The sequence below is a fragment of the Bos mutus genome, chromosome 8, assembly GCF_027580195.1.
Source record: "Bos mutus isolate GX-2022 chromosome 8, NWIPB_WYAK_1.1, whole genome shotgun sequence".
Lineage (NCBI taxonomy): Eukaryota > Metazoa > Chordata > Mammalia > Artiodactyla > Bovidae > Bos > Bos mutus.
In genome coordinates, this window is record NC_091624.1 from 59016777 (window position 1) to 59032336 (window position 15560).

At 37.9% G+C, this 15560-nt stretch overlaps 1 protein-coding gene across 3 annotated transcripts in view; it reads right to left on the bottom strand.

The window, feature by feature from the left end:
- VPS13A (vacuolar protein sorting 13 homolog A) overlaps positions 1 to 15560 on the bottom strand; it is a 283496-nt gene that overhangs the window by 219082 nt on the left and 48854 nt on the right. For all 3 annotated transcript variants that reach the window (XM_005892982.2, XM_005892984.3, XM_005892985.2), the window contains exons 15-17: positions 14540 to 14669; positions 13515 to 13609; positions 13019 to 13161 (exon numbers count right to left, since the gene is read on the bottom strand). In XM_005892982.2, coding sequence (XP_005893044.1) covers positions 13019 to 13161; positions 13515 to 13609; positions 14540 to 14669 — 368 coding nt within the window. The remainder of the gene's footprint in view (positions 1 to 13018; positions 13162 to 13514; positions 13610 to 14539; positions 14670 to 15560) is intronic.

Here is a 15560-nt window from a genome sequence, read left to right on the forward strand (position 1 = left end):
GTGTTTTAACGTATATGACTATCAGTCTAAAGCAAGTAGATATAAGAAGCAGTTAACATACTTAAAAAACAAGACAATCTCAAATCAAATGCACACAACAGATTGACTAAAACCAAAGATAAGAAAACATAAACATAAAAGGAAATCATCAAACCACAAAAGAGAAAAATGGGAGGATTCCCTGGTAGTCCAATGGCTAGAAATGTGCACTCTCCAGTACTGCCAAGGACTGGGGTTTGATCTGTGGTGAGGGACCTAAGATCCCATAAGTCACCTGGTGTGGCCAAAAGAAGAAGAAGAAGAAATATAGCATCAACAGGAAACAAGGTTTCAGTTCAGCTCAGTTGCTCAGTTGTGTCTAACTCTTTGTAACTCCATGAACTGCAGCACACCAGGCCTCCCTGTCCATCACCAACTCCTGGAGTCCACCCAAACCCATGTCCATAGAATCAGTGATGCCATCCAACCATCTCATCCTCTGTTGTCCCCTTCTCCTTCTGCCCTCAATCTTTCCCAGCATCAGGGTCTTTTCCAATGAGTCAACTCTTCACACGAGGTGGCCAAAGTATTGGAGTTTCAGCTACAGCATCAGTCCTTCCAATGAACACCCAGAACTAGTCTCCTTTAGGATGGACTGGTTGGGTCTCCTTTAGGATGGACTGGTTGGATCTCCTTGCAGTCCAAGGGACTCTCAAGAGTCTTCTCCAACACCACAGTTCAAAAGCATCAATTCTTCGGTGCTCAGCTTTCTTTACAGTCCAACTCTCACATTCATACATGACCACTGGAAAAACCACAGCCTTGAGTAGATGGACCTTTGCTGACAAAAGAATGTCTCTGCTTTTGAATATGCTGTCTAGGTTGGTCATAACTTTCCTTCCAAGGAGTAAGCGTCTTTTAATTCCATGGCTGCAATCACCATCTGCAGTGATTTTGGAGCCCAGAAAAATAAAGTCTGACACTGTTTCCACTGTTTCCCATCTATCTGCCATGAAGTGATGGGACTGGATGCCATGATCTTGGTTTTCTGAATGTTGAGCTTTAAGCCAACTTTTTCACTCTCCTCTTTCACTTTCATCAAGAGGGTCTTTAGTTCTTCTTCACTTTCTGCCATAAGGGTGGTGTCATCTGCATATGTGTGGTTATTCATATTTCTCCTGGAAATCTTGATTCCAGCTTGTGTTTCCTCCAGCGCAGCATTTCTCATGATGTACTCTGCATATAAGTTAAATAAGCAGGGTGACAATATACAGCCTTGACGTACTCCCTTTCCTATTTGAAACCAGTCTGTTGTTCCATGTCCAATTCTAACTGTTTCTTCCTGTCCCGTGTACAGGTTTCTCAAGAGGCAGGTCAGGTGGTATGGTATTCCCATCTCTTTCAGAATTTTCCACAGTTTATTGTGATCCACACAGTATGCCATAAATACATGTCTATCAATAATTACCTTAAACATCAACGACCTAAATACTCCAACAAAAGAGTGGCAGACTGAACAAAACAAACAGCCTACAATATGCTACCTACAAGAGACCCACCTTAGGGCAAAAGACCCACACAGATCAAAAGTGAGAGGATGGAAAAGATATTCCATGCAAATGAAAATGACAAGAAAGTAGGGGTCACAATACTTCTATTAGACAAAATAAACTTTAAAACAAATGCCATAGAAGGATATTAAAATGATAAAGGCATCAATACAAGATGATTTTACACTCAACATACATGCACCTAATACAGAAGCACCCAAACACATAAATACTAACAGACATAAAGGGAGAAATTGATGGGAATACAGTAATAGTAGGAGATTTTAACACCCCACTCACATTAATGAAAAGATCTTTGAGACAGGAAATCAATAAGGCAATAGAGATCCTAAATGATAGAACAGTTAGATTTTTAATTGATATTTTCAGGACTTTACATCCAAAGACACATTTTTTTCAAGTGCACGTGGAATATTCTCTAGGACTGACCACATAGTAGGGTACAAAATAAGACTCAACAAATTTAAGAGTAAAGAAATTATCTCAAGTAACTATTCTGACCACAAGGAAAAAAAGGAACATCTTTGGCAAGTGGTATTGGGAAAGTTGGACAGTGGCAGGTAAATCAATGAAGTTAGAACATACTCTTACACCATGCACAAAAATAAACTCAAAGTGACTTAAAGACTTAAACATAAGATATGACACCATAAAAGTCCTAGAAGAGATATAGGCAAAACATTCTCTTTTTCTTAGGTCAATCTCCCAAGGCAATACAAATAAAAGTAAAATACACAAATGGGACCTAATCAAACTTAGAAGCTTTTGTACAGCAAAGGAAACCATAAAAGAGCAAGACGATAACTTGGCCTGGGAGAAAACATTTGCAAAGATGTGAATGACAAGGGCTTAATTTCCAAACTATACAACAGCTAATACAACTCAATAATAGCAAGAGCATAAAAATATAATCAAAAAATGGGCAGAAGATCTAAATAGACATTTCTCCAAAAACAGACATACAGATGAACAACAGCACGTGAACCGATGTGTAACAACACTAATTATTAGAGAAACACAAATCAAAACTACAGTAAGGTACCACCTCACACTGGTCAGAGTGGCCATCACTGAAAATCTACAAATAACAAATGCTGAAAAGTATGTGGAGAAAACAGAGTCCTCCTACAGTGTTGGTGGGAATGTAGATTGGTATAGCCACTATGGAAAACAATATGGAGATTCCTCAAAAAACTAAAAGTGGAGTTGCCATATGATCCTGCAATCCCACTCCTGGGCATACATCCAGAAAAAGCTGTAATTTGAAAAGATACATATACCTCAGTGTTCAATACAACACTACTTACAATAGCCAAGACATGGAGACAACCTATCAAATAGATGACTGGATAAAGAAGATGTGGTACATATATACAATGGAATATGATGGAATATTACTTAGACATAAAAAACAGACAATGTCATATGCCATATGTCAACATGGATGAACCTAAAGATTATCATGCTAAATGAGGTAATTCAGGAAAAGATAAGTACCATATGATATCACATATGTGGAATCTAAAATATGACACAGATGAACTTGTCAACGAAATAGAAATAGACTCAAACCTGTGGTTGTTGAGGGGGAGGGGTGGATTGGGATTTTAGGATTAGTAGATGCAAACTATTACCTAGAGAATGGATAAAAAAGAGGGCCCTACTGTATGGCATAGGAAACTACACATAGTATACTATGACAAACCACAGTAGAAAAGAATATGAAAAAGAATATACAGGGATCAAGACCATTCCCATAGAAAAGAAATGCAAAAAAAGCAAAATGGCTGTCTGGGGAGGCCTTACAAATAGCTGTGAAAAGAAGAGAAGCAAAAAGCAAAGGAGAAAAGGAAAGATATAAACATTTGAATGCAGAGTTCCAAAGAATAGCAAGAAGAGATAAGAAAGCCTTCTTCAGCGATCAATGCAAAGAAATAGAGGAAAACAACAGAATGGGAAAGACTAGGGATCTCTTCAAGAAAATCAGAGATACCAAAGGAACATTTCATGCAAAGATGAGCTCGATAAAGGACAGAAATGGTATGGACCTAACAGAAGCAGAAGATATTAAGAAGAGATGGCAAGAATACACAGAAGAACTGTACAAAAAAGATCTTCACGACCCAGATAATCACGATGGTGTGATCACTGACCTAGAGCCAGACATCCTGGAATGTGAAGTCAAGTGAGCCTTAGAAAGCATCACTATGAACAAAGCTAGTGGAGGTGATAGAATTCCAGTTGAGCTATTTCAAATCCTGAAAGATGATGCTGTGAAAGTGCTGCACTCAATATGCCAGCAAATTTGGAAAACTCAGCAGTGGCCACAGGACTGGAAAAGGTCAGTTTTCATTCCAATCCCAAAGAAAGGCAATGCCAAAGAATGCTCAAACTACCACACAATTGCACTCATCTCACACGCTAGTAAAGTAATGCTCAAAATTCTCCAAGCCAGGCTTCCGCAATATGTGAACCATGAACTTCCTGATGTTCAAGCTGGTTTTAGAAAAGGCAGAGGAACCAGAGATCAAATTGCCAACATCCTCTGGATCATGGAAAAAGCAAGACAGTTCCAGAAAAACATCTATTTCTGCTTTATTGACTATGCCAAAGCCTTTGACTGTGTGGATCACAATAAACTGTGGAAAATTCTGAAAGAGATGGGAATACCAGACCCCCTGATCTGCCTCTTGAGAAATCTGTATGCAGGTCAGGAAGCAACAGTTAGAACTGGACATGGAACAACAGACTGGTTCCAAATAGGAAAAGAAGTACGTCAAGGCTGTATATTGTCACCCTGCTTATTTAACTTCTATGCAGAGTACATCATGAGAAACGCTGGACTGGAAGAAACACAAACTGGAATCAAGATTGCCGGGAGAAATATCAATAACCTCAGATATGCAGATGACAACACCCTTATGGCAGAAAGTGAAGAGGAACTCAAAAGCCTCTTGATGAAAGTGAAAGTGGAGAGTGAAAAAGTTGGCTTAAAGCTCAACATTCAGAAAATGAAGGTCATGGCATCCGGTCCCATCACTTCATGGGAAATAGATGGGAAAACAGTGGAAACAGTGTCAGACTTTATTTTTCTGGGCTCCAAAATCATTGCAGATGGTGACTGCAGCCATGAAATTAAAAGACACTTACTCCTTGGAAGGAAAGTGATGACCAACCTAGATAGCATATTGAAAAGCAGAGACATTACTTTGCCAACAAAGGCCCATCTAGTCAAGGCTATCGTTTTTCCTGTGGTCATATATGGATGTGAGAGTTGGACTGTGAAGAAGGCTGAGCGCCGATGAATTGATGCTTTTGAACTGTGGTGTTGGAGAAGACTCTTGAGAGTCCCTTGGACTGCAAGGAGATCCAACCAGTCCATTCTGAAGATCAGCCCTGGATTTCTTTGGAGGGAATGATGCTAAAGCTGAAACTCCAGTACTGTGGCCACCTCATGCGAAGAGTTGACTCATTGGAAAAGACTCTGATGCTGGAAGGGATTGGGAGCAGGAGGAGAAGGGGATGACAGAGGACGAGATGGCTGGATGGCATCACTGACTCGATGGACGTGAGTCTGAGTGAACTCCAGGAGTTAGTGATGGACAGGGAGGCCTGGCATGCTGCGATTCATGGGGTCGCAAAGAGTCGGACACGACTGAGCGACTGATCTGATCTGATATATATATATATGTATAGCTGAGTCAGTTTGCTGTACAGCAGAAATGAACACAACACTGTAAATCAACTATATTTCAGTGTACGTTTTTAAAAAATAAAAGAGAAAAAATGGGCAAAGGAATTTAATAGTTCTAAAAATAACTATACAGAAACAGCCAATACACATGAAAAGATCCTCAACATCATTAGCCATCAGGGAAGTGCAAGTCAAAACTACAGTGAGATACCACTTTACATTCATTAGGATGGCTAAAATCAATAATCAAAAAGGACAAAGAAGTGTAGGAAAGGATGTAGATAAGTGGAAACCTCACACAATGCTGGTAGGAATATAAAATGATGCAGTTGTTTTGGATAACAGTCTGGCAGTTCCTCAAAATGTTAAGTACAGTTACCATTTGAGGCAACAATTCCACTTCTGGGTAATACCCAAGAAAATTTGAAAATTGTCCTTATAAAATATTGCTCGTTAATATTCACAGCAGCATTATTCATAACAGCCAAAAGTGGATACAAACCAAATATCCATCATCTGATGAATAGTCAAACAAAATGTGGTATATTCATATAATGAAATATTAGGCAATAAAAGAGTGAAGTACTAATTCATGCTATACCGTGGATGAACCCTGAAAATATCATGCTAAGGGGAGGAGCCAAGATGGCGGAGGAGTAGGATGGGGAGAACACTTTCTCCCCCACAAATTCATCAAAAGAGCATTTAAACGTCGAGTAAATTCCACAAAACAACTTCTGAATGCCGGCAGAGGACATCAGGCACCCAGAAAAGCAATCCAACTCTTGAAAGGAGGTAGAAAAAATATAAAAGACAAAAAAAGAGACAAAGAGGGAGGGACGGAGTTCCGTCCCGGAAGGGAGTCTTAAAAGAGAGAAGTTTCCAAACACCAGGAAACCTTCTCACTGCGAATCTGTGCCGAGCTTTGGAAGCACAGAGGGCAACATAACAGGAAGAAAAAAATAAATAAACAATTAAAACTCCAAGATTGCGAGTCCTACGGTAACTCCCCAGCGGAGAAGCAAGCGCAGACGCCTGCACGCGCCATTTAGCAAGCGGGGCTGGGCAGGAGGCGCGCGGGCTGCATTGCTTAGAATAAGAATCTGGCCTGAATACACTGAGCACTATCTGAGCGAAATAATTTGGGCTAGCAAACCAGACTGTGGGATATCTACCACGCGAAAAGCCAGCCCCAACCTAAGACACGGCCAGGCCCGTGCACGGAACAAAGAATTGAACAGAGATAGCCGGCTGCAGACCTTCCCCCTCTGGTGACAGGCAGCCAGAGCCGGAAGGGGGCAATCGCAGCCCCAGAGAGACATTATCTATAAAACTGTAAGCAGGCTTCTTTGCTAACTAAAACTTTTGGGGGGTCTGGACGGTTAACATCTGCCTGAGAAGGTGCGCCGGTTTTACACCCAGATAACCGAGTGGCGGGGAGGCGATAAGTCGCAGCATTGGCGCTCGCCAAACACCTCATCACTTGAGCTGCTCGGACCTGGGAAGAGCACAAAACTCAGGCCCAACTGAGTCTGCGCCTCTGAGGACTACCCGAGTGCCTGAACCTGAGCGGCTTGGACCTGGGAGGTACATGCAACCCAGGGCCAGCCTCGGATTGTTCCCGGCGGAACAACCTAGAGCCCGAGCAGTGTGGGCAGGGAGGCTACACGCGCCGTGGTGAGCGGGGCAGACCCAGTGTGGCTGAGGCACACTGAGCGACGCCAGTGTTATTTGTTTGCAGCATCCCTCCCTCCCTCCCCACACAGCGACTGAACAAAGAGAAGAAATACAGCTCCACCCATCAGAACACCAACACAAGCTTCCCTAACCAGGAAACCTTGACAAGCCACCTGTACAAACCCACACACAGCGAGGAAAAGCCACAATAAAGAGAACTCCACAAACTGCCAGAATACAGAAAGGACACCCCAAACTCAGCAATTTAAACAAGATGAAGAGACAGAGGAATAGCCAGCAGATAAAGGAACAGGATAAATGCCCACCAAACCAAAGAAAAGAGGAAGAGATAGGGAATCTACCTGATAAAGAATTCCTAATAATGACAGTGAAAATGATCCAAAATCTTGAAATTAAAATGGAATCACAGATAAATAGCTTGGAGACAAGGATTGAGAAGATGCAAGAAAGGTTTAACAAGGACCTAGAAGAAATAAAAAAGAGTCAATATATAATGAATAATGCAATAAATGAAATTAAAAACACTCTGGAGGCAACAAATAGTAGAATAACAGAGGCAGAAGATAGGATTAGTGAATTAGAAGATAGAATGGTAGAAATAAATGAATCAGAGAGAATAAAAGAAAAACGAATTAAAAGAAATGAGGACAATCTCAGAGACCTCCAGGACAATATTAAACGCTACAACATTGAATCATAGGGTTCCAGAAGAAGAAGACAAAAAGAAAGACCATGAGAAGATATTTGAGGAGATAATAGTTGAAAACTTCCTAAACTGGGGAAGGAAATAATCACCCAAGTCCAAGAAACCCAGAGAATCCCAAACAGGATAAACCCAAGGTAAAAACACCCCAAGACACATATTAATCAAATTAACAAAGATCAAACACAAAGAACAAATATTAAAAGCAGCAAGGGAAAAACAACAAATAACACACAAGGGAATTCCCATAAGGATAACAGCTGATCTTTCAATAGAAACTCTTCAAGCCAGGAGGGAATGGCAAGACATACTTAAAATGATGAAAGAAAATAACCTACAGCCCAGATTATTGTACCCAGCAAGGATTTCATTCAAGTATGAAGGAGAAATCAAAAGCTTCTCAGACAAGCAAAAGCTGAGAGAATTCTGCACCACCAAACCAGCTCTCCAACAAATACTAAAGGATATTCTCTAGACAGGAAACACAAAAATGGTGTATAAATTCGAACCCCAAACAATAAAGTAAATGGCAACGGGATCATACTTATCAGTAATTACCTTAAACGTAAATGGGTTGAATGCCCCAACCAAAAGACAAAGACTGGCTGAATGGATACAAAAACAAGACCCCTACATATGTTGTCTACAGGAGACCCACCTCAAAACAGGGGACACATACAGACTGAAAGTGAAGGGCTGGAAAAAGATCTTCCATGCAAATAGGGACCAAAAGAAAGCAGGAGTAGCAATACTCATATCAGATAAAATAGACTTTAAAATAAAGGCTGTGAAAAGAGACAAAGAAGGTCACTACATAATGATCAAGGGATCAATCCAAGAAGAAGATATAACAATTATAAATATATATGCACCCAACATGGGAGCACCGCAGTATGTAAGACAAATGCTAACAAGTATGAAAGGAGAAATTAACAATAACACAATAATAGTGGGAGACTTTAATACCCCACTCACACCTATGGATAGATCAACTAAACAGAAAATTAACAAGGGAACACAAACTTTAAATGATACAATAGACCAGTTAGACCTAATTGATATCTATAGGACATTTCATCCCAAAACAATGAATTTCACCTTTTTCTCAAGCACACATGGAACCTTCTCCAGGATAGATCACATCCTGGGCCATAAAGCTAGCCTTGGTAAATTCAAAAAAATAGAAATCATTCTAAGCATCTTTTCTGACCACAATGCAGTAAGATTAGATCTCAATTACAGGAGAAAAACTATTAAAAATTCCAACATATGGAGGATGAACAACACCCTGCTGAATAACCAACAAATCACAGAAGAAATCAAAAAAGAAATCAAAATTTGCATAGAAACGAATGAAAATCAAAACACAACAACCCAAAACCTGTGGGACACAGTAAAAGCAGTCCTAAGGGGAAAGTTCATAGCAATACAGGCACACCTCAAGAAACAAGAAAAAAGTCAAATAAATAACCTAACTCTACACCTAAAGCAACTAGAAAAGGAAGAAATGAAGAACCCCAGGGTCAGTAGAAGGAAAGAAATCTTAAAAATTAGGGCAGAAATAAATGCAAAAGAAACAAAAGAGACCATAGCAAAAATCAACAAAGCCAAAAGCTGGTTCTTTGAAAGGATAAATAAAATTGATAAACCATTAGCCAGACTCATCAAGAAACAAAGGGAGAAAAATCAAATCAATAAAATTAGAAACGAAAATGGAGAGATCACAACAGACAACACAGAAATACAAAGGATCATAAGAGACTATTATCAACAATTATATGCCAATAAAATGGACAACGAGGAAGAAATGGACAAATTCTTAGAAAAGTACAACTTTCCAAAACTCGACCAGGAAGAAATAGAAAACCTTAACAGACCCATCACAAGCACGGAAATTGAAACTGTAATCAAAAATCTTCCAGCAAACAAAAGCCCAGGTCCAGACGGCTTCACAGCTGAATTCAACCAAAAATTTAGAGAAGAGCTAACACCTATCCTGCTCAAACTCTTCCAGAAAATTGCAGAGGAAGGTAAACTTCCAAACTCATTCTATGAGGCCACCATCACCCTAATACCAAAACCTGACAAAGATCCCACAAAAAAAGAAAACTACAGGCCAATATCACTGATGAATATAGATGCAAAAATCCTAAACAAAATTCTAGCAATCAGAATCCAACAACACATTAAAAAGATCATACATCATGACCAAGTGGGCTTTATCCCAGAGATGCAAAGATTCTTCAATATCCGCAAATCAATCAATGTAATACACCACATTAACAAATTGAAAAACAAAAACCATATGATTATCTCAATAGATGCAGAGAAAGCCTTTGACAAAATTCAACACCCATTTATGATAAGAACTCTCCAGAAAGCAGGAATAGAAGGAACATACCTCAACATAATAAAAGCTATATATGACAAACCCACAGCAAACATTATCCTCAATGGTGAAAAATTGAAAGCATTTCCTCTAAAGTCAGGAACAAGACAAGGGTGCCCACTTTCACCATTACTATTCAACATAGTTTTGGAAGTTTTGGCCACAGCAATCAGAGCAGAAAAAGAAATAAAAGGAATCCAAATTGGAAAAGAAGAAGTAAAACTCTATTTGCAGATGACATGATCCTCTACATAGAAAACCCTAAGACTCCACCAGAAAATTACTAGAACTAATCAATGATTATAGTAAAGTTGCAGGATATAAAATCAACACACAGAAATCCCTTGCATTCCTATACACTAATAATGAGAAAACAGAAAGAGAAATTAAGGAAACAATTCCATTCACCATTGCAACGGAAAGAATAAAATACTTAGGAATATATCTACCTAAAGAAACTAAAGACCTATATATAGAAAACTATAAAACACTGGTGAAAGAAATCAAAGAGGACACTAATAGATGGAGAAATATACCATGTTCATGGATTGGAAGAATCAATATAGTGAAAATGAGTATACTACCCAAAGCAATTTATAGATTCAATGCAATCCCTATCAAGCTACCAACAGTATTCTTCACAGAGCTAGAACAAATAATTTCACAATTTGTATGGAAATATAAAAAACCTCCAATAGCCAAAGCAATCTTGAGAAAGAAAAATGGAACTGGAGGAATCAACCTACCTGACTTCAGGCTCTACTACAAAGCCACAGTTATCAAGACAGTATGGTACTGGCACAAAGACAGAAATATAGATCAATGGAACAAAATAGAAAGCCCAGAGATAAATCCACGCACATATGGACACCTTATCTTTGACAAAGGAGGCAAGAATATACAATGGATTAAAGACAATCTCTTTAACAAGTGGTGCTGGGAAATCTGGTCAACCACTTGTAAAAGAATGAAACTAGAACACTTTCTAACACCATATACAAAAATAAACTCAAAATGGATTAAAGATCTCAACGTAAGACCAGAAACTATAAAACTCCTAGAGGAGAACATAGGCAAAACACTCTCTGACATACATCACAGCAGGATCCTCTATGACCCACCTCCCAGAATATTGGAAATAAAAACAAAAATAAACAAATGGGACCTAATTAAACTTAAAAGCTTCTGCACATCAAAGGAAACTATTAGCAAGGTGAAAAGACAGCCTTCAGAATGGGAGAAAATAATAGCAAATGAAGCAACCGACAAACAACTAATCTCAAAAATATACAAGCAACTCCTACAGCTCAACTCCAGAAAAATAAATGACCCAATCAAAAAATGGGCCAAAGATCTAAATAGACATTTCTCCAAAGAAGACATACAGATGGCTAACAAACACATGAAAAGATGCTCAACATCACTCATTATCAGAGAAATGCAAATCAAAACCACCATGAGATACCATTTCACACCAGTTAGAATGGCTGCGATCCAAAAGTCTACAAATAATAAATGCTGGAGAGGGTGTGGAGAAAAGGGAACCCTCTTACACTGTTGGTGGGAATGCAAACTAGTACAGCCACTATGGAGAACAGTGTGGAGATTCCTTAAAAAACTGAAAATAGAACTGCCTTATGATCCAGCAATCCCACTGCTGGGCATACACACTGAGGAAACCAGAAGGGAAAGAGACACGTGTACCCCAATGTTCATCGCAGCACTGTTTATAATAGCCAGGACATGGAAGCAACCTAGATGTCCATCAGCAGATGAATGGATAAGAAAGCTGTGGTACATATACACAATGGAGTATTACTCAGCCATTAAAAAGAATACATTTGAATCAGTTCTAATGAGGTGGATGAAACTGGAGCCTATTATACAGAGTGAAGTAAGCCAGAAGGAAAAACACCAATACAGTATACTAACGCATATATATGGAATTTAGAAACATGGTAACGATAACCCTGTATACGAGACAGCAAAAGAGACACTGATGTATAGAACAGGCTTATGGACTCTGTGGGAGAGGGAGAGGGTGGGAAGATTTGGGAGAATGGCATTGAAACATGTGAAATGTCATGTATGAAACGAGATGCCAGTCCAGGTTCAATGCACGATGCTGGATGCTTGGGGCTGGTGCACTGGGACGACCCAGAGGGATGGTATGGGGAGGGAGGAGGGAAGAGGGTTCAGGATGGGGAACACATGTACACCTGTGGCGGATTCATTTTGATATTTGGCAAAATTAATACAATTATGTAAGGTTTAAAAATAAAAAATTAAAAAAAAAAAAAAATAAAAACAAAAAAGAAAATATCATGCTAAGTAAAAGAAGCTTGACAGAAAAGACCATGTATTATATGATTCAATTAATATGAAATACCCTAAAAAAACAAATTCTTAGAAACAGAAAGTAAATTAGCTTTTACCAATTTTACACTGGAAAGAAGGAGCAATGGGGAATGACTGCTAATGGGTATTAGCATTTCCTTTTTGGGGTGTTAAAATGTTCTGAAATTAGGTAATGATAATTATTGTACAATGTTGAATAAACCAATGTGAATTTTGTATACATTACAGTGTGATAAAAAGTAAATTATACAATTTAATGGATGAATTGTATGGTACATGAATTATAACTCAATAAAGCAATTTTAAAACAGGAAGTAAAATAAAGACATTCCCAGATAAAAACAAAATTTTTAATGCTATTTCTTCTTGAATAGTGTGATTACTGACATTTTTGTATTATTCTTTAATGTCCTTCATGTTTCCTCTGCATAAAGTTTTCTATTGAACATATGCTATTTTAATAATTACAAAATATATATATTAATGAAAAACACCAAGTTCCTAAAAATACAAAAGAATAAATTAAGCCAAAGTATTCTTTACAAAATACCATATGACTCTAATCTACATTCAACCTTACAATGAATTTTTTTCTTATAGATAAGAGAAAATAAATTAATACTTACTTAACTGCTTGTGCTCCTGGTCTTTGCACAATCAAAGTACTAAATTCTTCCACTACAATATCTAGCAGTTCAGGTTTTTGTTGTTGTTCTCTTAGAATAATAGACATACTTTTCAAGTGAACAAAGAACTTCATTGCTTCAAACTAGAATATAAAGAGGAAGAAAATGAAAAAAAATTATATATCTATAATACTCCTACTTATACAATTTATTCTTTCCAAAAATCAGAAAAATACATCAAAAACAACCTTTACATATTTAAGGATCACCACATAATACTAAAACTAAACATAAACTAAAATTAAACATAACATAAAATTTTTTTAAAACCCACGTAACACTAAAAATTTTATTCCTACTGTGGAAACTCAAATAAATGCAATATTTACAGACTCAAAGATCACAGAACAAGTCAGTAACATGTATTTCTGAAAGGATTAAAATTAGGCGAATCTATCAATAAATACTCAGGTATAAGGCAACAAAACATTTTTACTGTTTTTGGCAAGGTTGGATCAACTGCTGTTTCACTATAGCCAATTGCTTCATACAGCAAACTTTTTTCTTTAGGTGTCAATATTTCTTCAAGACCTACAAATCATAAAGAATGTTTTATGTTATTAACTGGTAACAAGATAAAACCAAATCCAAATTTAGCTGCTTTTAATAATGTAAATTTTACTCTTTTTTATAATACCTTTAAGAAATTATATTCACAAATGCTAAGATGGCATTGGCAATTTTAGGTTTATTTTTCAAAAATATAAATGACTAACTACATTAATTTAGCAATATAAATTTCTAAATGTTTTGTATTAAGCACACAAAATAGCTACCTGTATTAGGTACTTAACGGCATGATGCTAGTCAACATAAGTAGCATATAAAATACGAAGTATTAATATCATGCCTACCCATTTTAAAGTTGGTAAAATTGAGTTTTAGAGAGCTTAAATTTGCCAGGGTCATATTGCTAATAAATGATATATCCAGGATATAAACCTAAGCCCCTAAGCCTCCAAAGTTATGATGTTAAGCATTTGGTTGGGAAGTAAAAATCTTTCCAAGAAATAATTTCAATGAAAATTTACAGTGGTTTATACTCTTTTGAAATTTTTATTTATAACTGTGCTATACACACTTACTAAAACTTCTAGACATAATACTCTTCTGAAAGTATTAGTAAATATTAAAAATTTTTTGATTTTTGACATACATTTAAAATTTTATTAGTAATTTTACTTATAGTAAGAATTACTTATCATATGTATATATACTTTCAATGTCTACTTAATGAAAGAGAACACTTGGCTCCTCCCTCCATGGGATTCTCCAGTCAAGAGTACTAGAGTGGTTTGCCATTTCCTTCTTCAGGGGATCTTCCCGACCCAGGGATCAAACCTGGGTCTCCCGCATTCCAGGCAAATGCTTTAACCTCTGAGCCACCAGGAAGCCCTGATGGTTAGCTACACTACCACAGCTTGATGATTAACTGCACTACTGTAAATGAAATGAACGTACTTCCAGGTTTAATATCTAGTTGTTGTTTACTATGCGATTCTGACCAACTCCACATCCAGCTAAACCATCCTTTATTGCCCTCGGACTCTTCTGCTCCTTCTCTGAAAATCCTGTATCCAGCTTTCTTTACCTAAAATAAATAAATTTTCAAATAAATGACAAATTATCCTTTATTTAGCAATTCAAAGAAACAGGATATTTCCAAAACTTATCTGCTTTAGTGGATAAGTATAAACAACAATCATACTGACAATAAAATACAGTAGCTGTAACACTGGCCAAATATCAGAATTTAGAATTATCTGGTACTTATTAGCACATGGTCTTACAAGCAATAATAATGGGCGGGGGGCGGGGGGTGGGGAATTGGCTTTTCACCTTTAAGCCCAATCACTGAGAAAGAACTTTTTTCCCCCACTGAAACTGTCTTGAATAGATGTGGCAAATAGATGGTTTAAATAGATGTCGCAAAAGAATACATCAAATTTTCTTGTAATATGGTGTTTTTGTTCAGACACTAAGTCATGTCCGACTCTGTGACCCCATGGACTGCAGCGTGCCAGCCTTCCCCGTCTGTCCTTCACTATATCCTGGAGTTTGCTCAAATTCTTGTTCACTGAATCAGTGATGCCATCCAAACATCTCATCCTTTGTCTCCCCCTTTCTCCTCCAGCTCTTAGTCTTTCCCAGCATCAAACAGGGTGTTTTCCAATGAGTTGGCTCTCTGCATCAGGTGGCCCAAGTATTGGAGTTTTAGCATCAGTCCTTCCAATGAATATTCAGGGTTGATTTCCTTTAGGATCGACTGGTTTGAGCTCCTTGCTCTCCAAGAGACTCTCAAGAGTCTTCTCCAGCACCACACTGAGAAAGCATAAATTATCTGGTGCTCAGTCTTCTTTACGGTCCAACTCTCACATCCATACATGACTACTGGGAAAACCATAGCTCTGACTATATGAACCTTTGTCAGCAGAGCTTGACGTCTCTGGTTTTTAATACGCTGTCTAAGTTTGTCATAGCT